The following is a 25,132-nucleotide window of genomic DNA, read 5'->3' on the forward strand; positions in this document are numbered from 1 at the left end:
TATCTTCCGTATTGTTCAATAAAAAGCGTTTTAATCCGATCGGTGGCCATTTTCTCAGAGTTATAATGTATCAGAATGCAATACACCTCCCAGCCGATAGGGTCACGTAGTTGAAAGTATGGCAAAAAAAAACTGATAAAATGGCCACCAATCGGATTTAAATGCTTTTTATTGCACAATAAGGAAGATACGGGTACTAATGTGTGCCCGAGTAGAATTGTAACATCCGTGGCCATGTGGTGAGCACTTTATATTTGAAATCTGAACCTTTATGTAGATGTACGGGCTGTAAATGGAGAAAAAGCAAACACCAGGTTGAAGTTCATTCATGACTGTCATGAAATGACAGTGATGTTTCAGGTCTACACAAGGCTGTGCCTGGGCTACAAATGGGACTCATGAGTAAGCAGTTTTGTGCTACTACAAACAATTGCTGTGTTACAAATGAGGTTATGACGTGATTGTTTACCCCCCTGTCCGATATCGTAGCCTATGGCTCAATGCTGCTTTAGCCCCTTCAGCAGGATAACAGCATCTCCATGCAGCATTAGCCACACAGATTGCTGTGTATTCATAGTGCGACCACCTGCGCTCGTAACCGGCAAGGCGGTGGCTGTCTGTCGAAGCTCTGCACGGATCGTATCAGAATCATCAGCCCCGTAAACCACAACCTCGCATCATCACCACCCTGACAACCTGTAAGCATGTCGGCCACCGGGGAAGTGCCAGATTTCTTCAAGAACATGGGCTCCGACAGCCCCAGGGCACGGCAGAAATTCTGTGGCATGTTCTGCCCGGTGGAAGGGTCCACCACGGACAGCAAAACCCTGGACTTTGATTCACTCCCGGCGGGCAAGGGATCGAAGACTGACGGACGAGTCATTGACAGACAGATGGACATCTCCCAGCCGAAGAAGGTCCAGATCAGGGAGAGCAAAGGAAAGGAAGCACTGCAAAATCTGGATCATAGGGTAAATTGATCTGCTTTGGTCGTCCTCTGTCATTTTTCTTTCTTTCTTTCTTCTTTTTCGATGAATTGAATACACAGCCAATGGAAACAAGCCATGAATAGTGCTTTCTTGGGTTTTATTCCTTTGGCATCGTTTTGTATTGAACTGTACTTTCTGTGCTTTTTTGCAAACTGTTAATAAAGTATTCAATCAATCAATCAATATTTCTAGGAGCAATCTGTAGCCTATAGCTATATATATCTGAAAACAAAACAATCTGGCTGGATAGGCTGGCTATATAACATGCATAAAGTTTAGTTTTGACTTAAATGTCTTTGTTTTGTAGGCCTACCATTTAAACATTATTATCACATGTTATTCAGAGGGCGATTTAAGTTGTTATACATTACATAGGTGACACTGTAAACTGGACAGCACATTTTGCTTCCCAGCAAACACTGTGATGTAATATGCCATTACCGGCTGCACAGAGGGAGTGGCCTCTGTCATTTGGTAGCCTACTACTGACAACAAATGTTGATTTTTCCTTTTAACAACATTTTGATATTGTTTTCTTATTCATAATTGTTTTGGGATAGACATTATCTTCTATAATGGCATGCCCAAAAGAGGTACGCTATAGGGGTTTAAGTATAGCTGATATAGCCAAGTCAAAAATAGTCAAAATCGAATTTAGATACCGATTGACACACACACACACGCACGCACGCACGCACGCTGTGTGCGTGGGTGACTGTCACAAACACATACGCACGCACGCTGTGTGCGTGGGTGACTGTCACAAACACATACGCACGCACGCGCATGTTTCATGAGTGCTGCATTGGACCACATGCATATAAGGTGCATAACTTCTGCTCTGAGGCTATAGGGTGTGTAAGTGATCAATAAGATGCCTGCAGTGACTTGCATGACTTGCAGGAAAACCCACAAAGGGTCTGAAGGCCATTTGTCCCATATTGCAGGTGTAAATTAATTAACTCACTGAAATTAACACTGAGGATGAGGATTTTATATGTTAATGTCATGCTGGATTAGGCTAGTTGCCTAAACGTTTAAAATAACACAACACAATATTAATGAAAGGAAATTCTACCTAAAAAGGCAACTTTTTTTTTTGCAGACATATACATTTTACATATGAGCTTTCTGAATCATCAACTGAAATGCACACACACACACACACACACACACACGCACGCACGCACGCAGGCAGGCAGGCACACACACACACACACACACACACACACACACACACACACACACACACACACACACACACACACACACACACACACACACACACACACACACACACTCTGCTGTTGGTTCCTCATCCAAGGAGAGTAGCAGTTCTTAATACTTCTTAATGAAGCAGGGCGGGGTCTTGCGCATGCGCCTTTTGATTCATAGAGAACGGCCCTCTGACTGAAGAGGCTAGATCCCATAGCCTGCAGGGATGGCCAATAGTTCCTGTGATTGGTTGTCTGGCTCTCTGTATGTGTAAACTTAGAGATAAGCTAAATTAACTATAGTTATATTGGACTTAACGATTGAGTCACCACAGACTTAACCACTCAAACCTATATATTTAAACCGGAGTCCCTCAGGGCTCAATACTAGTGTATTTTGTGTTTTCTGTTGCTGGGGTTAAAGGTAGGGCAAGTTATAGTTTTTGGATAGTTTTTGTTCAAAGGTTATAGCACTATATTCTGATAGTAATCATAGGCTATAGCTAGAGTGTTTGTTCAATAACAGAAGTCTCCCCATATCTCCTGCTCTTTAATAAACAGAACATATTTTTTCAGGTGGGTGGCCAAATTTCAGCCAATCAGGAGAGAGTAGGCTACCCATTTCAATTTTATTTGTTCTGCTACTTTCTTTATGTCATAACGTGAACCAATTTCACTTCATATCAGTTTATCCTGTGTGAGTTCTCTCTTCTGATTGGATAAAATTGGTATCCCATTCTGATTTCTTTTGTTTTTGTTTTCTAAAAAGCTAGAGAAATAGGGAGACTGTGTTTCTGAACAAACACATTATAGCAATGATTAGAACATAGAGCTATTTAACACTTAATTTATCAACAAATATCACTTACCGTACCTTTAAAGATATCACAGAGAAAAAACTATCCTGTCTAAATACACCTCTGATTATAATTTGTACTTTCAGATTTGACTAATTTTGCCTTCTAGTATATTATATTGATATTGTTCTATTATGATCACATTTCTAGCATGTGTGGGCTACTATCATACTATTATATAGCCTTATTTCCATTTGTACGCTCTCAGAGTTAAATTATGATTGATTTTACAATATAAATTGGGGTCCCAGAGTTAGAAATGCCATTAAATGGGGGTCCGTAACCTAATGCATGTCAAACTGGGGGTCCTTGAAATTAAAAGGGTTGAGAATCACTGCTAGAGGCATACAAATCTTCTCTTATGGGGGTCCCTGGCATAGCTTTTCAAATGGGGGTCCGGGGGCTAATAAGTGTCAATTTGGGGGGTCCAAAAAGTTTGAGAACCACTGCTCTAATAGAGCAAAACCGACGCGTCACCTGTTGCCCTGACAACCAGCCAGCCAATCACAGCCCTAGCGTTCCTCCGGGCTATGGGCTACCACAGACTCCCCTCCCTCCCCTCCTGTCTGAGTCCGTCTGGTCTGGTTTGGTGCATCAGGCAGAGAACGGGAGGCTGTAACAGCAGGACGTGATTTGTAGTTGAGAAAGAGAGAGTTTGACCCGATTCTTCACAAATTGTGGCCTCCCATCGACCCCCCAAAAGGATCGCACATCGGAATCTGACTCTTGATATTTTGACACTTTATTCCACTTAAAACCTGCAAAGAAAACCGCAATAGTCCGACCATCCCATTGAATTGATAGCGGTCCTACGGCGCAGAAGAACAGTGAAGATGTCTGGCTATCAGGGCAAGAAGAACATTCCCCGCATTACAGTGAGTTGCGATGTTATTCTACTGCAGTAATAGAGTAGTAATATAGTAGTGGGCTTACTGAGAGGAAATCACATTAAAAAGCACGTTTTGTTTAAAGGATCGCCGCAGTAAGGACTGTGAATGATGCCACAATAAGACAGCATGGATGGTGCTGCTCAGAGGTGAAGGACCTGCTTACAGAGGTTGTGCAGCACATCTGGAACCTGCTAACTACAGAAGATGTAGCCTATACTATTCCTGTTAAAGTGGGAAAGGGCATCATGATCTGGCCTATTTAGATCACTGTTTCCCAAACAGCGGGTTGGGACCCATCTGTGGGTCGCGGACACATTTTTATGGGTCATAAATGTATATCACAGATTTTTTTTTGTTTCCTTCATTTTGTTTTAAATTATTATTTCAAAACATTTTCAAAATGTTTTCCCCCCATCAAATACATTCCATAAATTAGAAAATAAATGTTCAAGAAGTAGTGACGATAGCAGATCTACAAGCTCACAACGCACCGCGTGAGCTTGTAGATCTGCTATTTTCACTAGTTTGGGTCCCAGGAAGACATCACATTTCTCTTTTGGGTCTCGAGCTAAAAAGGTTTGTGAACCAGTGATTTAGATGACAGCTCTGCAGGCTGTGGCTGCATGCAGAGAAATCTCCACGCCTGCTTTTTAGAGCATCTTTGGCGTCAAGTGCCCTAGGCCTATGCCCACCGACTCCTGGCCTGGGGGTAGATAGATTTAAATTGTGTATCAGACTGTTCTGTGTGTGCTCTTCTTATGCACAAAGGTGAAGAAGACCCAGTGGGTTTTGCTTGAGTTTTCACCATTATGCTCTTTGTTACACATGCTTCCTCGCATCCGCCCATCCTGGGGTGGATTTTTTTCTGCCCCCTCCATATGGCCTGTGCTGTGTCCTCTGGATTTTTTTTGTTTGTTTTGTGTGTGTGTGTGTGTGTGTGTGTGTGTGTGTGTGTGTGTGTGTGTGTGTGTGTGTGTGTGTGTGTGTGTGTGTGTGTGTGTGTGTGTGTGTGTGATGCAGAAGCAGGCATTCAAAAGGCACGTTAAATGTGTCACTATGGGCAGTGGCAAGCAGCAGCCCTTCCTGGAGGATTGCCCAGAGCCGGCTGAAATAATGGCGAGTTGCTAGCAGCAGCTCAATGAAGAGAGGGGTGAACGGAGAGGGTGCGGGTGGGTGTGGGTGGCAGGACCTAGTGTTTCCTTCCATGTGTCGCTACTGTTTAATCAAAGGAATATTGTATGTGCAGCGACTGAACGAATTAACAAGGTCACTATTTCCCCAGCGTTGTTGGGAGTGAGGAAAATGAGTTGAGTGGTTCATCACTCGATGGCTGCTGTAGGCATGGAGCATCATGCCAGGTGCCTGCAGACATTGCAATGATCGTGCATCACATCAGAGCAAAAGCTTTATTGATGGTGACTTATCATTTACAGCAGAGACACCCCTCTCCATGGTGTGCATGCAGGCTTTGAAAGGTTAAAAAGATGCAGTTAGAGACAAGGTTGAACTACGATGGGCAACTCCAGGCTGTATTGGGCTGCACTTGACTTCTGCCATTAACAACACACCCATGCAGGCACCCAACGCAAAGCACTAAGGACCACCCTATAGCTAATCTTTATGTTTACACGCACGCGCACACACACACACTCACACACACACACAGGCACGCACGCACACACGCAGATGCAGTCCTTGCAGGCACTCCCACTGAGCATGCTCATCGCATCTTCACCCTCTGCTGTTGCTGCTGCTGAGAGTTAGTTCGTATAAGATGGTGTGTGAGTGAGAGAGAAATTAAAAGCATGATTTGAATGTGATATGTATACTATATAGAATTTTGTAACAAAATGCTTTTTTTAAAGAGCGTAAACATGTTATTTCTAATAAGATTGTATAGATACAATCAAATATGCAACATTTTGGCCCCAAGAAATAATTTAATTTGAGACATACAGTATTATTCACACTCAAATTATATTTTCACCCCTTATAATGCTACATACATACATACATACAGAGAGAGAGAGTTTGTACAGTGGCAGTGGCAGACAGTGCTGCCACACCCCTGTAGCAGTGATCATGGTGTGCTCTTCTCGCGGCCTTAGTTCAGCTTCACAGTATTGGCTCCATAGAAGCTTCTCTGACACCATTACTTAACTCCAGGGTGTCAGTCAAAGACCTTGTGCGTAGGGTTGCAACTATTGATTATGTGATTATGTTATCGGTTACATTTTAGATTAATCGAATCATCAAGAAGCACATTTATTTAATATTGTTTATGTTGTATATATCAGTGAATCAACACAAACACATTGTAATTGATCTTTTTACAATAATTGTCTTAATTGATTAATCTGATTACCACTTCTATATATATAATATTAGATTAAAGTTCTATTATGTACCCAGCTGAGTGCTGAGTATTGTATTTGTTTTAGTGAATAAAATGTTATTTTGTGTCTGTATGGTTGAGTATGTTAATACAATATAACTTGTACAATTGGGGTGGTTGTATTTGGTCTCCCTGCACTTCTATTAAGACATTTAGATCCTGTGTCTAGGTTGGACACAACCTTTGACACAATCCTGTTTATGGTTTGACACAGATTTTGACCTGAAGTTCAAAATTCAATTTCTCCCCAGAGCAAGCAGGCAGGCTCTATTATCTTAGTGAGAAAAATGTCAGCACTTGCGCAGGAGACCCCGGGGTAGAACAGGAAAGTTACATAGTGCAGTTTTAAATTGATTAGTTTGATATCAACTACATATACATGTGTACTGTAGGACCATTTTTGACTGGGCTCTACTAGTGCCAGAGAGCAGTTGAGAGATCAGAAGATAAGTAGCTGTCACTTTCCAAATAGCAATTAAGCCAATCCTAAGTGGCTTAGTCTCGCGAGCCAGACTGTTCCCTCCCACAATGTTCAAATGCTTCCGTCATACAGTCTGGAGCATGGGAGCTCTGTAAATGATCAAGCGATTAAGCGGATGTGACACCTACTTCCCACTTCCGTTTTGTCTTTACAGTCGCACAAATTTACCCAAATATAAATCAAAATCATCTAAGCATATATAACTTGCTGCTTAGCAGAAATGGAAATCAACCTGTCTCGGATTTCAGGAGGTATAGTTCCAGACTCTATAGCATTCGGAGATTGTGGAATAGTTATCTGGCTGCACAAGACTATAAGTGGCTGTCTAGTGTCTAACCTTGAAACTGCATAGGACAGAAAATAGGATTGAAGACAGAAATACTGTTTCTGTTGTTCATTTATACCAGGAGTCTGTCCAATACAATCTGTTTCTATGTGCACCTTTGCCATGCGGGAAGCTCCAATAGACCTGCTGGGTGCTATTAAAACAACTTAAATCAAAAGGCACCTTGACAGCTGCAGGATGGATTGAGAGGAGAGTTAAATTATTTACTTTCAGAGGCCTGATTTTCCCAGTTGGTCCTGGGATTCATACCACCAAATATTTAATCACAAGCCAACTTTTCTTATGTCTAGTCTGCTTCTGCCCATACATAGATAGATGAGATACGGTAGGAAAAATAGCTGTGAATAATATGCTTCAGAGTATTACCTGGGTCGGCAATTAGGCATGCTATAAATGACATGCAGTATATGCTGCAGAATGAGGTTCAGTGCGTTTAATGGATTATGTTTAATAATCCAACCACAGTTTCTGACAGAGACACCAGAGGCTTTGTCTGTGTGCTCTATGTCCCCACACACACACACACACACACACACACACACACACACACACACACACACACACACACACACACACACACACACACACACACACACACACACACACACACACACACACACACACACACAGTATTGGGGCAGTGGAGTAAGGGTGTTTATTGTCCATGTTTGTAACATCAACACAGTTGGCAGCAGGGTGGGCTGTCGTGGCCAGTAGGAGGGGGGCAGCAGGCTCCTTCAGGGAGCTCTCATCAAATATGAATGTCATCCTCAAGTTCACCACCTGGGCTTGGACTTGCTCCGTGACTCATCCAGATTCTCCACTGCCTTCAGATTAAATAGTTGGCTAGACAGTCACCCAAAGTTCACCCAACTGTAAAATGTGCAGAAGAGAGTGCAGAGCAACAACATCGACAAAATCATACCTCCCATCATTCTGCTAGATGCTGTAAATAGTTTGTTGTTGAATTGTTGTATGAAATCAATATCACACTCAAGGTTGTGCTGTTTTTCTCACACCCAGTTCCGTGATGATCCACAGTGACTACAATCCTCAAAGGTGTGAGAGATTATGAGAGATTATTAGTCAGTCTCTCACTTTACCTGTAAACATTATTACAGTACAGCTGGCTCAGGTGGCAGATCTGGTACCCAGAGGACTGTGTTAGTGTTTGTTAGATGTAAAGAAAAACTTAAACCCTATACTTTGTTGATTCCCCAGGTTACCTCCATTTTTCGGTCTATACCAAATCTCATCACCGAAAATAGCTGATCTACAATCTCAAATTCGTCGCCACGTGATGCGTTGTGACCTTGTAAATCTGCTATTTTCGCGGAGTGTTTGTCCCCAGAATGGGGACGCTCGGGTTCATGTGGTGGTGAGGGCTCCACTTGACTCCTGCTCACTGCTGTTCCACGACTCTGTAGCCGTGGCTCTGTCTGTTCACACATCACACAAAGCACTCTCTCTGTTCTCAGAATCACACACTGGCAAAGAGTGGCTTTTTTTTTGTTTCCCCCACTGTAAACCTGCATTTTCTCATTCATAAACTCAGCTGTGAGAGAAAGTGTGTTTTTGTTTTTGCAGAAGTGAGACAGGCTTCAGTTTGCATGTGTTGCATGTGCATGTGTGCCTGTGTGGACGGGTTTGGGTTTTTGTGATTTGTTTTGTGTATGAAAGAGTTGTGCGTAATACTCATAGCCTGTATGTGTGTTGTGTGGGCTTATGCACAATTCAGTCTCTGAACAAAAGACAATACACTGGAGGAAGTAGTACAACAAGCTATCTCCTTTGAACAGGTTCTCAACGTGAGGTCCAGGGACCCCCAGGGGTCCTTGAGGGGGTTCCAGGGGGTCCCCAGCTAGTTACAAATGAATTAATTAACACTGAGGATTGAAGATTTTACTGTGTAGTGTTCCCATTGGGATCTTAGAGGAAAGGGTCAGACATTCACCAACTAAGGTCTTAAAAGGGCAACTTTGCTGAGCATAAACATCATCACCATGTCATTTGTATGGCGTGGTTCTGTAGGAGGAAGACGAGTCTGTGAGTTTCTGTGTGTGTCTGTGTCTTTTATTGTGCATGCTGATGTATTTGGGTATTTTCTACAGTACATTTGCACATTTGTAGTAGAATTTCTCCTCTGCATTTAACCCATCCTAACTATTTCAGTGGCTGCCATTAATACAGCACCCGGGGAGCAGTTGGAGTTAAGAGTCTCGCTCAGGGACTCTTTGACACATGAAGACTGGGCAAGCAGGGAGCACACACTTTTTTTCCACATATGTTTTATATTTTCTACTTACATTTTTGGCCACATGAAGTCTGAGATCCGTGCCGTTAGACCCTGTCGTGTACTTTTCAAGGCCTGGCATCGAAGGGGTCAGCCCTATGTAACAGTGTTAGTTTGTATGTCCCCCATATGTATGCTCCCAAATTTTGCCCAAATTGCCCAAGTTTTTGCCTAAATATGGACTGATGTCATCAATATGATGTCAGCCCAAATGTGGAATTCCACAAGGCTCCAGAGTCCAGACTGGCCTCCATGTACTGACTGTACAGGGAAGCCATGCCATTAATTCCATTATTAGACCCTGTCTTGCTTCTGTTCTGACTAGAGTGAACGAACGGTGGAACGTCTGTGAAATTGACCTTGGGTGACGTCAATCACATAATCTGACTCTCTCACTCAAAACTGCTGTTAGTTTTAACCACTTAACACTATATACGTAGTTGACCAGGGTCCCCTAGAGGACTATACTTAATCCCCTCCTTTTTTCCATCTACACCGAATGTCTTTGCAGAAAATAGCAGATCTATACAAGCTCATAACACATTGTGAGCTTGTAGATCTGCCCCCAGAATAGGGACGTTAGGGTTCATGTGGTTGTACTCCACATGACTAGTAAACACATAAAATTGGCAAAGTGTCCTCTTCTGTGCCTCTAGCAATTTAGATAGTTCTAGAACTTTTTAAGACATTTTTGAGCTGTCCACAGTGTGCGCCTCTGAGACACAGATTAAGTAGACAGAAGTGGTACCATATTCTATTGTGAGCACACAGTAAGACCCTAGTGATAATATAACTCGTACCGGTCACATACCCGTACATTATATTATTTAATGAATCCTTTCAGAGGGATGGGTGTCTTTACTTCAAATGGTGAATGCTTCCTTTAAAAATGACAGCTATAATATTTAAGGAGTTAATGGGATATTGGTATTAAAGGGATATTGGTGAGTAATACTGCAGACTATGATTCAAGACACTTGTATAATATTAGTGTCTGGCCTGGCAGTATGCACAACCTGAGTTCACAATGTTCCCAGTTTATGCTCCATTTGGTAGACAACACATGGCGTCGCCTGGTTACGCCTAACATTGGCAGCCTTTTTCACGGCATCCAGCCCGATTTGGTCCGGAATCTGTGACTTCTTAACAGAATATTGCTGTGTCATCAAAGATCTGTGCTTTTTCCATTTGCAGATGGTTTCAGCTTTCACCTGTGCTGCCATGGTTTCACGTTAGACGAGGCTTGGGCTTAATTACAGGCTACAGGTGTCACATGATGTGGTGGATTGATCTGACAGACTGTTTAAATAGCGGGGTGACCAGTGTTTTCTCACTTAATTATGTATCTGTCTCTGTCTGTCACTTTCTCATATTCTGCCAGCCTTCCTCCAGGCTTTCAGAAGTATTTTCCCCACAATGGAATAAATAGGTATAGTGATGGATACTGGATATAAGCCTTCGGAGATCAGTGGTTCTCAAATATTTTATGTCAAGGACCCCCAAGTTGATACATATTAGGTTAAGGAAACCCATTTGAAAATATTTAGTGCCAGTGCCAATATTTAGTGCCAGTGCCAATATTTAGTGCCAAGAGAAGATTTTTGTTGTTAGTGATACCTATGGTCTGAATAGTCATTCTTAAATGCTTAAAGTTGACTTGAATCAAATAAAATGCATATACATTATGCATATATACTCAACACACTATATTAATGTCAGCGCTTCATACAAGTCAAAAATAATTGTAATTGCATTTCTTTTTTCTTTTTAAACCAGAGTAAAGCGTTGAGAAGCAGTGAAACCATAAAGCCGTGGTCTACATCCTGTTTGTGACAGGGCTGTAAATGGTTCCCATGTAGGAAAGGTCACTGTCATGTTTGGCACAGATCCAGTACAATCAAAAAGGCCTGATGCACCCTCTCTCCTCTCCCCATTAGCTCTGAAAGAGCTCTACGATTACACAAATGGGGGACTCGTGACATACAAATGTTTCCTTAATCCAATTAATTTGTTTTCAGCAAGGAAGAATAAAAAAGTGCTATTTTAAAATATAAACACTCATTCTAGATTGGTAACATATGTAGGGCTGCGAGTACTTTTCCGATTTATCAAATATAATTGATAAGTGCGTTTTCAAAAAAAGTATACATCAAAGAATTGTTGGAATAAAAAAAAAAATCAAAACTTCCCTCCAAAATGTATTATTAATGTATATATTTAAAAGTGATATCTATTTTATACGGTAATCGATTAAATCGATTTGTTCGATTAACTGTCACCCCTAAACATAGGCTCCTTATGTGACCAAAGAACATATCCAGTGTGTAACCCAGAAAAGTTAACTCTGTTTATTGTACAACCATGTGTAACTGTTTCTGAAAACATAATTTAGTTGGCCTGCAGCCCTGCATTGGCTGGAGTGGCTTGAGCTTGTGTGAAATTGAAAATATGAGCGCTGAGAACTTGAAAACCCCTTGTCTGCTTGCATACCAAGTAATATGATAATGATAGTCATGATGAGCGGCCACATGATGTAATGGCGTATTTCAAAGCAGTTGTTGGATGAATAGATGCCAAGGGTGGATGGCGTGAAGCCATCCCTTCCACCAAAGGCCGTCTGCTCTACATATCTGGGAATTTACCACATGCTCAGTCTGTACGGGTTCCGTCACCACTGTCATTGCATTGCCACACCTTTCAGTGCACAGCTGCTATGCATATTCCAGAGTTTCTGTGATTCTGTGATATTTGTGTGAGTGTGCACGCATATGCGTGCGTGCATGTGTGCATATGTAATTTCGGCTCTCTACTGTATGTACCTTTGTCTATGTTTTTGCATTATTTATGACACATTTATGATAAATATTGACGGAAAATTCCTGTCTGTCTGTTTAGCCCTTTTTCAGACTGGCAGGCGTGCATCAGACTGGCACATCCAGATTAATGGTTTCTGAAGTCAAGATTGCTACTTTGCCGTAAACACAGTGAATGTCACGATTACAGTATTTTACCCCAACGACATCACTGGAGTTTTTTTTTCAATACAACTTTGGCAGTGTTTTTCTGCTACTGGAGCAATAGCCCTATAACAAATGTTTTGAGATTGTGGTAGTGTCCCTTAAATAATGTAAGGGAAGGGATTTATACATATATTATACATATATACGTATACGTACACGCACACATTCATACATACATACATACATACATACATACATACATACATACATACATACATACATACATACATACATACATACATACATACACATGTAAATCTTTCTCCCCTTTTTTTTTTTTTTTTTTTTTACTAATCGATGACATGAATCACATACAGTATGAGTTTTCTATTTGTAAGCTGGGATGCATGCAGGGCGGGGCATGTAGGGCCTTTGGAAAGCAGCAGTTGTGCTCAGGGCCAGGGCTGGGAAACACACTGGAGTCAGAAGCTCAGACAGAGAAGCCTTTGTTAGTGGAGGATGCTTAGGTCCTCGTGACCAGAATTGTGCCACTCCCATTTGGGAGGACAGGCCAGAGCCACTGGGGTGACTCAACAGGGGAGGAGGTAGGGAGAGCGGGGAGTACGAGGGGGCCCCTGGGATTTTGGGTGAGGCGTGAAGTGGGCTGGTTGTAGGGTCTGGGCTGGGGACTCGCCCTCCTACAGAGAGACAAGTGGCATAGCAGGCATGGATGATCAATTACATGGTAATTGGTCTGCAGTCTGATTGGTCCTTTGAAAAGTTGTATTATTTTGTCAGCCAGTCATCATGCAGAGGACTAATGGACGTGTTCAAAGGCAGGCTCTACTCTTCATTGTTTCACATGAAGCATTCTTTCCCTAATTGTGTTCAAGCAGAGCTGGCATCAACCCCAGCAAGAGAATTAGTGATTAGCATTTTCTTTAGTCTTGCGTCTGGATGGGCTGAGCCTGCGCACCACTCTGAAATGGGCTCCCCTTCCTGTCTGAGAAAGCGATATCCAATTCATATATCTAGTGCTTTTTGCAAAACAGGTTATACTCCCCAGTCCCCAGTCCATAACAGGGCAACAGAGGATGTACAAAAATAATAAAGAGCACGATACTTTTAAAGACACGGCAGTGGGTGCCAGTGGTGTGTGTACATTTGCCTGTGCATGCTCCCCCTCCTTAAAAATCCCTATTTGACCCCTCACTATTTGACCCCTAACCCTTGACCCATCATACTTGTATGTCCTGGCTGGCAGTGCTTGCTGGTCCCGCACATCATGCACATTGCAGTTGCACACTTTGTAGCTTCTGTGTGTGTGTGTGTGTGTGTGTGTGTGTGTGTGTGTGTGTGTGTGTGTGTGTGTGTGTGTGTGTGTGTGTGTGTGTGTGTGTGGGTGTGTGTATGTGTATGTGTATGTGTGTGTGTGTGTGTGTGTGTGTGTGTGTGTGTGTGTGTGTGTGTGTGTGTGTGTGTGTGTTTGACCCCAATGCTAACCCGTCTCTTACATGTGCACACTCAGAAATCTGAGTGATCACACTATTGTAGTTATTTCTGTGATCATGTTTTCATTCCAGACTCCTGAACTCATACATCCAACCATGCTGCCTCTATCTCCTTTCTTTGTTCCAGTTCCACTTGTTCTGTCTTTCTCCCTCCCTCCTTCCTTCCTTCCTTCCACGCACGTGTGCGTGCGCACACACACTGTCATTGTTAAAACAACTACCGCAGAATCATGGTGCCAAACCAAACAGCTGTGTTCTCCGACTCATCATCTCTAACTCTCATCCCTGTGTGTGTGCGCGTGTGTACGCATATTATCTTTGAATATACAGTATGTGTGCATGCTGCATGTATCCATCATGTATATATTTACAGACAGACGGACAGACGGACAGAAGGACAGACAGACAGACAGACAGACAGACAGACAGACATATATTTGTGTTTATGTGTGTGTGCTTGTGTGCTGACAAAAAGTGGTGCAGTTGAAAGACCCAGGAATGGAAGAATAGAGAGAGTGCAGCCATGCAGTGGCTCAAAATGCTGCAACCATAAACCATAGGTAGAGGACATGCTGTTCTCTATCGGGATGAAAGCCAGCAGGGTTTAACATAGCACTGCAGTAGAACATCAGATGGAGTTGTGACATTGTCCAATTGTCCAGTCACATTCAGTGGCAGCCTTCAAGTCATCTAGGCTTTTCTGGGGTTGGAAGCTTGGACACATCTCTGGAAGGAGGGATGGGTTGTTGTTTTGAGTCTAGCACATTTTTGTGTCCTGTGCTACTACAGTACACTGCCACCTCTTTTCTTGTGCTGTACCTACCTGTTATTGAAATCAATGAGAAGTTTCCATTGGTGAATTAATAAAGATCTCTCTCCTCTCCTCCTTTATCCCACAAGTATTAATCCGACATCCAGTAGTTCTACATAGGTCAGAATGCTGCTCACCCCCATAATCTTATTTTTTTATGGTGTCCAATAAAAAAGATTAACAAGAACTACAGACTTGTCTGTGTGGTGTCTGGTTCCCATACATCGTTGTTTAGCCCGCTTTCCCTCTCAGTGGATGTCCGGAATGTGGTTGGAATGTCGTAGAATTCTGTTCATACCAACTGATCCTCTTTATTGTGCCTCTCTCTCCAGAGTGACCGTCTTCTGATCAAAGGAGCGAAGATTGTGAACGATGACCAGTCCTTCTGTGCTGACATCTATATAGAGGATGGCGTCATCAAGTGAGCCCTTTATTGAATCTTTAAAGAGCCTGAACTTTGGTTGTGCTGTCATGAATGAAATATGATCACTTAACTTAACACTTAACTACTTTCAACTACTTTCTTTTCGGCATGCCATTTATTTTCTTCTTTAACGTTTTCAAATAGCCAATCTAAAGCTCACAATGCAGGTTATAAATAATATGATACCCAAATACTAGGGGACAGAAGTCCCGAGCTGAGTGTGCTCTACTGTCAATAGTTTCAGAGAAGGATAGAGGGGTGCAGACTCTCAGTGAACAGTCTATAGAAACAGTCCGCACTCACAAGGTGACATTTCTTATAATTTTATTATTTACCGCAGCAGCAGTCTCTGACAAACGGACACGTTTCGGCCACTCAGGCCTTCATCAGAAAAACGCTGATGAAGGCCTGAGTAGCCGAAACACTTCCGTTTGTCAGAGACTGCTGCTGCGGTAAATAATAAAATGTAAAGAAATTCATTGTGTAAGTGCGGACTGTTTCTATACAAGGTTATAATATATGATCCCTGTACCTGTCTTTGAATATCTGTCTCTCTCTCTCTCTCTCTCTCTTTCTCTCTCTCTATCTCTCTATCTCTCTGTCAGACAAATTGGGGAAAGCCTCATTGTTCCCGGTGGGGTCAAAACCATTGATGCCCACGGTCGCATGGTGATGCCAGGAGGCATTGATGTGCACACACGTTTCCAGATGCCTGACCGAGGCATGATCTCGGCTGATGACTTCTACCAGGGCACCCGTGCTGCTTTGGCAGGGGGGACCACCATGATCAGTGAGTCAGCTATTTAGGCATGTTCTTCAGACTGGAAGTCCTAATCCGATTTTTGGAATCTGATTGTTTTTTGAATTAGTGGAAAATCTTGTGAGGCGGAAATGGGCAGGGCCTACATGGGGAGTGGGGAGTTCTATCATGATCCAAGGTATCATCATAGGTATTGTTTGACAGTACTTGACCTACTGGAAGTATGTATGCAAAGTTTTACGCCGATCCAGCAGATTAGCTGGCGGAGATAATCAGATTTGCCCGCAGTCTGAGCAAAGCCTTACAATGAAAACACCATTGAGCTATTTCTGTGCATGGATGGATGGAGATATGGGTGGGTGGACGGACGGACAGACAGGCAGATGGATGAATAGATAGACAGATACAGAGACAAATTAATTGCACCTGGACCCGAGTTACTGAACATTGGTGGGAATGTCGTTTTTAGCTTAGACACGTGCACAGACTGCATACGTGAGCCAGGGACGTGCACAGATAGACTCTAGGTGGTGCTAGAGAACCTGCCCTTTGCCCTCTTGACCAGAAGTGCCCTTTTGAAAAAAATACAGCAGGGGTCTTCAACAGGGGGTCCGGGACCCCTAGGGGGTCCTCAGAGTTACTACAGGGGGTCCGCCAAATCTTCTATGTGATGTAATTTTTCTTTTTACCATAACCACTCGAAACCTAGCATCCCTTTTCTGAGGAGAACTTTAGCCAAAAATAGCCGATCTACAAGCTCACAACGCCTCGCGCTGCGAGGCGTTGTGGGCTTGTAGATCGGCTATTTTTGGCAAAGAGGTATAGGTGTAGAGGGAAAAAAGAGCAGACCAAGTAAACAAAAAAAAGTATAATTCACTTGAGCACCTGCCCCTCAAAATGTCTGCGCACGCCACTGACGCGAGCGTACATACGTGTGCACATGTGCATTTGTGTCATTATCTGTTTTTGTTTTTTTTGCCCCGTCCAGTTGACCACGTGGTGCCTGAGCTTGGTGTGAGCCTGCTAACCGCCTTTGACCAGTGGCGTGAGTGGGCTGACAGCAAGTCATGCTGTGACTACTCTCTGCATGTGGACATCACGGAGTGGCATAGAGGCATCCAGGAGGACATGGAAACTCTGGTCAAAGATCACGGTATGGCCACAGTGCTCGCAAACTGAAATACATTCATGCATGCAAGCGATAGACCGCCCGGCCGACCGAATGTAGATATAATCTGATTGATGGAGTGACCGGTCGATTTATCTATCATTTAATCATTCAATCAGATTTGATGTGTATACCATATCTCATGCATGAAACGCAATACAAAGTTCTTAACAAAGACAAAAACCAAGTGCATGCATAATAAATATGAATTTCATTATAAATCATTATTATGAGTGAGTTTCTCATCAGACTGCAAAACTGTATGACCACACCCCACTCAGACCAGTGACACAGTTACTTTATTTATTCTTTATTTTTCTCCAAACTAATCCTATTTCCTGCTGTTAAATAGTTTTCAATTGAGGAAAATGGGAATCATTTAAATTATTAGGACTTAATGAGCAGTCATTTCCGATCATTCTCTCTCTCTCTCTCTCTCTTTCTCTATCTCTCTCTCTTTATTAAATATACTGTATATTTGTCTTCACTTCCTTTCTTATTATTTGACAATGATCCTCTGTTCTTCAGGTGTCAACTCCTTCCTTGTTTATTTGGCTTATAAGGATGTTTTCCAGCTTACTGACTCTCAGGTAAGACATTGCCTATGATGGCTTTGTAATACTGTGTGTGTGTGTGTGTGTGTGTGTGTGTGTGTGTGTGTGTGTGTGTGTGTGTGTGTGTGTGTGTGTGTGTGTGTGTGTGTGTGTGTGTGTGTGTGTGTGTGTGTGTGTGTGTGTGTGTGTGTGTGTGTGTGTGTGTGTGTGTGTGTGTGTGAGAATGATTAATACGTATTTGCACGTCAGTGTCGCACATAAATTAGCATATATAAAATTGATATATAAAATAAAATGTTATATATCAGTCAAAACATTGGTAATCGGTGTTCTAGGACTCTCCATCGGACCCAAGTATTTGGCATCAGCTGGGCTCTAGATGAAACCCATATGTCTGTTTCTGACTCACTGTAAAAGTCAATTAATCCCACTTGAAAGCTCTTTTGAAACAGGACTGTGCCGGTCTTTGCACCTGTGAGAGGAATGCATTAAGGACAGTGCAGCCAAAGTTTATCTTTCGCTCTCCCATGCCGAAGTTTGACGGGCTCTTTATTATTGTGCAGTTGGCAGCCGGGAGATGATGAGTCATTCAAGACGTCAGTTTCTGTCTGTGTCCATGAAATCATTGGTGTGACTGTGACAATCATTTTGCAGGAAATTGAGGGTGCATAATCTTTCCATCACAAGTGTAAGGCCAAACATCACAGTTTGGTAGAGTCTTGGCAATGTACTATTGTGATTATTGCCTGGTCCCTTTGGTTTTCAATACTGGGCCTTATGTAGATATCAGTGAATAAAACCAGTAAAAGGCAACACTTGTCATATCACAATATTATACTATCCAAAATCCCAGACAATGTCTACAGTGGTCTCATATCACGATAAATATAAAAATACATTCCCCAGCCCGGGATGAAGTGAGTAACTCTGGTCCAGTAAACAGGGATGATAAGATACAGGCCTTGGTAAAAAAGAATAGCGATGATCAGTAAGTAAGTTAGATCATAGTGTCTTATTGTCGCTGAGCAACGAGGGCATCTATCCCCTATCCGCGTTACAATGTACTAGACCCCTTAGAGATGGATTGCTGAGGTGGAGCGCCACACCTACCAACTCCAAGTATTTATGTCTTAGCTACTCATACACTGAGTTGTCGGTGCCTGGAATCGAACCCAGAACCGTGATACCCGTTTAAGTGAGGGATATGTACAGATTGGAAAATAAACGCCGCAAAAATAAAGTCCACAAAAATAAACACTGAAGGAGTTTATTTTCCAATAATATAACCATACCATTCCTGCTTATTACTGTACATGGCAACTTATGAACAAAAGCAATAATTTGACACGAAATATTGATGTATTAAATGGTAATTGGTATGTATTTCCAACCTGCTCCTTGGGAGCAGTGGTTCCGTGTTTTGCTCAAGAACACTTTGACACGAAGCTAGGAGTAGCCGGGGATCGAACCTGGAACCTCCAGTTCCCAGATGACGCTCTCCTAAACCACCAGATTTAATTAGTTTACGAGTTTCCACTTACAAGCTTCTGCTTCCATAGCAACATAAACAGAGGCTGTTGTTGAGAACAACATTCTGCCATTCACAATATCAGACCACGGAATGACGCGATTGACCAGTCAGAATCGAGTATTCAACAAAGTTGTTTAACCCATTCAATCCGGGAGCGCATACTGTGTCATTTTAGATTTCTTAGCTATAACCATTATTTTATAGTTTGGGCTATTCAAAAATATCAGATATACAAGCTCATAGCGCAGCACCGAGTCCAAGAGGGAAATAGCAAGAGTCGCATTCTCCGGTTTACTTCCCGTTTCTGCGTGACGTAGGTGGACGCCTTTTTAGGAGACAGGAAGCAGCTTGGAGTCTATTGATTCCAATGGAAGAGTGAACGTGAACACAGCTTCTGAACCATTCTTTAGCTCCATGGTTACTGAACTAAATATTGGACCCAATCGTCACAACACACACAATATGTACAAGATTTTCATACTAAACTACTAGGAGACCATTTGGAGGATTTGTGGACTACTTCGCCTCTAGTGGCTCCAATGGAGAATGTGTATCTTGCTAAATTAACAATCTTTGACCGAGTGCCGTGCTACAAGCTTGTAGATCTGCTATTTATTTTTGAAAGATCGTGAAGATTTGTGCAAATCTTTTGATATAGGCCTATATGTTTTTTAAAGAGAACATATTTTAACTCAAATCTTTGCTTATGGGGATTCTTCTAAAATAAAGAAAATAAAATGTTGCTATAATATCAGTGGTTGTCAAACTTTTTTCATGTCAAGGACTCCCAAAATGATATGTTTTTGTCTGCCGACCCCCCCATCTCAAAATATTTTGTTCCAGGGACCCCCCCAGAAGCATATATATTCAAAGATTTGCATGGTCCATGAAAAAAGAAAAAAGATATGAAAGTGGAGATGTGTTCCAGTCTGAGACGGTAATGACACTGATGTCCTACTTTTGGTACAGGTGTATGAGGTGTTCAGTGTGATCCGTGATCTTGGAGCCATCGCTCAAGTTCACGCTGAGAATGGAGACATTGTAGCTGAGGTACAGTACACTTACAACACTCACTCTACATACAGTATCACATGCATCACTACATGGGATATTGGGCATATTATAACGCATATTATAACACAATTAAGAGTTAAATGAACTCACAATATTTTTGATGTGTGTGGAGGGAGGCTGTATATTGAACTGGTTAGAGAACGAATGCCGCTTGGAAACATAATGTTGGCATCAAACGTAAAACAGAGTTTTTTGATAACGTGCCAAACATAAGAAGCCCCTGTATGAATGAAATTTTACTCTCCTGTCTTGTCTCAAGACCAGTCCCCTACGGGATTACAAGACACCAAACAATAACAAATAACTACACAGTGTTACATTAATCAGACTGTGTTGGGTTTTACAAAACACAGACTGACAGATAATGACAGATGAAATTATTATCCACAATCACAATGAGAAGTTCAATACTGGCTTCTTAATGGCCAACAGATGCAAATTAATATTCATGAAGGCCATGGCCGTGGCTAGTATTTTCTGCCAGTGCCAAGATTGGTCGCATGAGAGCTTAGCAGCACCTGGCTGCACATGACTCAACATCTTCCATCATCTATGTCACTGTGTGTGTGTGTGTGTGTGTGTGTGTGTGTGTGTGTGTGTGTGTGTGTGTGTGTGTGTGTGTGTGTGTGTGTGTGTGTGTGTGTGTGTGTGTGTGTGTGTGTGTGTGTGCAGGAGCAACGTAGGATCCTGGATCAGGGAATCACTGGTCCTGAGGGACACGTGCTGAGCCGTCCTGAAGAGGTAGGATATTGTTTCTGCAGTCACAGTCGTTTACCTTCAATGATCGTCCTGTTTGTAATGTCTGACTTTTACTCCCATACATAATAATAATAATAATTCACTATCATAGCAATAAAGTATTATTTCTACAAACACGTAGTAACACAATATAGAAAGTTGGGGGATTTCAGTTCACAGCTAGAATGTGCTGAAGACTGTCATTTTATTTGTCTTGGAGAGGATTGTACTGACTTTCGAGTTTCTCTGGTTAAAGTGGAGAAGATGATGGGGATCTCCATTACTTTTCAAAATGTGAATATTTTTGGGTAGTTTTAAGAAAAAGCTCTGGATCTTTGGCTTGGCTATTCAGTACAGCATCATTCAACATCCATGTGGCAAGCCACAAATAACATTGATGTCATCTGTGTAAACTAGTGTTGGCGTTATAAAGAACAACATCCAGAAATGGATGCAAAGTAATGGAGATTCTTGCTTTATAGTACTTTTCACCCTAGCTGTGCCTGTCAATATTATCCACTTTAACCCTGGTGTTCTAAAAAATAATTTTGAATTATTTTGTTGTTTGTATAAGTGGTTATGTGGTTAAATAGGCCAGCCCACCCTGTTGGCTACACTAGTTACGTGCTGGTGTCACGCATAATGTTGACAACTTTGGATCAACACCAGTTCAAGACCTGCATTGCATGTCATCTGCCGCTCAACAAGCACTCCGCTGTCCTGTCACAATAAAGTAGTAACTTTAATGGGTAACATAATTCTTGAGAAAAAAAAAACATGGCAGAGGTCACAAGTTTGTTTCTCAGCCTTTGAACCCATTAGCGTGTATAATATATTTTGTGCTCCTCTTATTTTATCTTCAAATAACGTGTGAGCCCTCGTTTGCATGCACAATAAAATACCCTTAGATTTGATATATTCATAATTAGGATCATGCAGAAAATATGGTTTGATCTTTAATCCTTAAACATTGTTGATGACATGAACATGGAGGAGCTGCTGTTTTAAACAGGAATGAGCGAGCTGTAGGTTTTGATGTTTTTATGGCGAAAGATGAGGTGCTTATCAGTGGTCAGAAGAGTGGTAGAGAGCACATTGGTGGGAGCATGGTCCATATTAAATGTTATTCTTTAATCTTTAATACGACGCAAAAAGAGACAGCGCAATCAGGGTAGTGACCAGATTAAAAGTCAGTCAGCCACCGGGCGACCCAGCAAAGTGGCATCTGTTCATGGTGTAGGTGTTACAGTACCTCACTAACCGTAGGAACCACTTCCGTCCTCCTGTGCCCCCCAATACAAATACTTTATCCTTCTAAGCATTGCTACTGTCTGTCTCAAAGAAATGTGTATTTGTATTTGTCAAATACTTATGTTTAGTTATCGATTGCATGTTAGCTGAGCACAATGAATTGTTTGCTTCAGTGCTGTGTGTGTGTGTCTGTGTGTGTGTGTGTGTGTGTGTGTGTGTGTGTGTGTGTGTGTGTGTGTGTGTGTGTGTGTGTGTGTGTGTGTGTGTGTGTGTGCGTCTGCGCTCCGCTGAAGCGAGTTTATCAGTTTTCATATCATAAGCCAGTGAGGCAATAAATCATAACATTCGGTGCTGTTTTGTGGTGTCTCCATTCTCTGCTACACTGAGTTACACCAGCGCTGTTGGGTTTTTGTTCCATTCATGTAGCACTGTGAGCTGTGATTGGTCTACCGTTATTGGCGACAAACCCCGTTATAGACTGCTTGGCCTATGGCCAGCGCTGTTAAAACAGTGGGAAGAGGACTGGAGGACTAACCTCAGTGATTGTGGAATGTGATTTTCAAATGTGCCAACGTGGTCGTCCATTGAATCTTCTCCATTCTCCAGGTGGAGGCAGAGGCTGTCAACCGGTCTGTGACTGTAGCCAATCAGACCAACTGCCCTCTCTACATTACCAAGGTGATGAGCAAGACTGCTGCCGATGTCATTGCTCAGGCCAGGAAGAAGGGTGAGAGGCATTTCGAACCATAAAAATCAAGACATTAAAGGGGCACTTCACCGATTTTGCACCCAAATCCCGTTAACCACACCCCTCTCTTTCCCCTGCCCACTTGGTACAGTCTGACAACGTAATTGACTCAGCTGGAGGGGCCGATCTGACTGGAACTACAGGAAACATGGGCTGTAGTCCTTTGTAGTCCAGGAAAAACTGACATGCCCCTAGGTAATGTCACAGGGAGAGAAATCATGTTCAAAATAAATGATAAAAAACACAGAAGAAAACATAATAAAACACCCTCCAACATCATGTTTACAACAGTATGTCCTCAACTTCATTAAAATTGGATCTGGGTGCAAAATCTGTGAAGTGCCCATTTAAGATTTTCTATCAGGAGACAACAATGTGAATTTGCTCCATTGACAATGGTTGTGAGGATGCTTTTTTGCTTGTTTTAGAGTGAGATAATCTTCCCTCAAACAGATTTGTTGCAGAAAAGGTCATTTCTGTAATAAAATCTCCCTTGTTGTTGTTCCAAAACCCCATGTGTATAATAAAAAAAGTCTCCCATTCATTATGACACACATGCTCAGAACTTAGAGATTACAGTGGTTTTAATTCTAAATGGTGTTGGACTTTCAGGCACTGTGGTCTATGGGGAGCCAATCACTGCTAGCCTGGGAACGGACGGCTCTCACTATTGGAGTAAGAACTGGGCTAAAGCTGCTGCCTTTGTTACAAGCCCTCCTCTGAGCCCTGATCCAACCACGCCCGACTATCTCAACTCTCTCCTCTCCTGGTAAAAGGATATACGTTTAAATTATTTATTTTTGTCCCAATTTAGTTGTCATGCCAATTCCCTACTCCCTGTGTATTGTAGAGAGATTGTCTCTTGTCACTGCCAACTCCTACAGTTATTCTTAGGGAGAGCACAGACAACCACACTCCTTGTTGTCTCCTCCAATACGTGTGACGTCAAAGCCGCTTCGTTTCACCTGACAGTGGGTCTTTTCACCTGACAACCTGTAGGACTCACTAGTGCAACAACAGACATCACCCTCCCCACCTGGCTTCTGTCCAGCCAACATAGCCACTTGTATTCATTTGGACGCCAGCCAAGCTGTATGGTATGTACAGCAGAGGTCTCAAACCCCTAGTCTCTGCAGTGGTGGGGCAGGAACATTACCCCTGCACCACCCAAATGCACCCTGGTAAAAGTATATATATATATATTCCTAAACACCCATACTGGGAACATGTTGATGATACATATGATGATGATGATGATGACAAATAATACACTTCTTGCAGAGTGAGTTTGTGAGTTTCAAGGCAGATGTGGGAATCTACAGAAGGAAAAGAAAAAAACTGCCATTGGTGTTCCAATGGTCACAGTTATGTCTAAGGAGATTTTCACATTTGCATGTTTAAACTGTGGGCTAAGCTCAACCCCAGTCTACAGAAAGCCCAGGGCTATCTTAACCTCGTTTGACGCTCAAATGTATAAACCCACGGCATAGAGTAAGCCCTGTGTTAAGGATTCACATTTGAGAATCAGAGCAGAGGGTTAACCTTCAGAACTCTCACAACACTAATTTACATAAAACTCGAGCATACGGACATCTTTGATTGCTTGTTTTCTAACCTTGTTTCGCACTAGTGATCCTAACCCTTGTGTTTTGGGGCTAGCCCCGAAAAGACAGGAATAACCCTGCTGTGGAAGGTGATTCAGGAAGCCCTGGGCTAAGGCTGGTATCCTACACTATATTATAAGTGTGAAAGCTTTTGATTGATTGATTGACATCTACAGTATATTGACAAAATGCATACATCTAATACCATAAACATATATTTGTACATCAAACTCATTATCAAAATATGTTTGATGCCCAGGGCTAATAACAGAGCTGTAAACCTAGCTCTCCTGGTCTCGGACAAGGACAAGTGCCAGGTTGAAAGAGTACAGAGCTCTGCTGCATTTGTCTTTGGCTCGCAGATAACAAATTGTCATTGCACCTCGGAAAAACTGAATTCATTCTGTTTGGGTGAAGTATCAACCTCAGCAAGTCCCCGGTTAGAGTCAGTGACAATGTAGTCATAAATAAGGAAGAGGTCACTTACTTAGGTTGTATATTAGATAAGAAACTCGCGGGTGAAAACATTACGT

The 25,132-nt window shown here is 42.3% G+C and overlaps 1 protein-coding gene across 2 annotated transcripts in view; it reads left to right on the plus strand.

Annotated features, from left to right (window-relative positions):
• Window positions 1-704: 704 nt before the first annotated feature.
• The window catches only part of dpysl2b (dihydropyrimidinase like 2b), a gene marked incomplete at its 5' end in the record, with an annotated part of 33,177 nt that continues 8,749 nt past the window's right edge, over window positions 705-25,132 (plus strand). The window contains 9 exons of one of the 2 annotated variants that reach the window (XM_084046059.1): window positions 705-971; window positions 15,080-15,168; window positions 15,777-15,961; window positions 16,920-17,084; window positions 17,628-17,689; window positions 20,154-20,234; window positions 20,931-20,999; window positions 22,854-22,974; window positions 23,608-23,764. In XM_084046059.1, the coding sequence (XP_083902185.1) occupies window positions 705-971; window positions 15,080-15,168; window positions 15,777-15,961; window positions 16,920-17,084; window positions 17,628-17,689; window positions 20,154-20,234; window positions 20,931-20,999; window positions 22,854-22,974; window positions 23,608-23,764 (1,196 nt within the window). Of the gene's footprint in view, window positions 972-3,668; window positions 3,936-15,079; window positions 15,169-15,776; window positions 15,962-16,919; window positions 17,085-17,627; window positions 17,690-20,153; window positions 20,235-20,930; window positions 21,000-22,853; window positions 22,975-23,607; window positions 23,765-25,132 lie in introns of those variants that run through there. The other variant, XM_084046060.1, reaches the window with a different exon arrangement.

This window comes from Gymnoscopelus microlampas, assembly GCF_963454915.1.
Source record: "Gymnoscopelus microlampas genome assembly, chromosome: 21".
Classification (NCBI taxonomy): domain Eukaryota; kingdom Metazoa; phylum Chordata; class Actinopteri; order Myctophiformes; family Myctophidae; genus Gymnoscopelus; species Gymnoscopelus microlampas.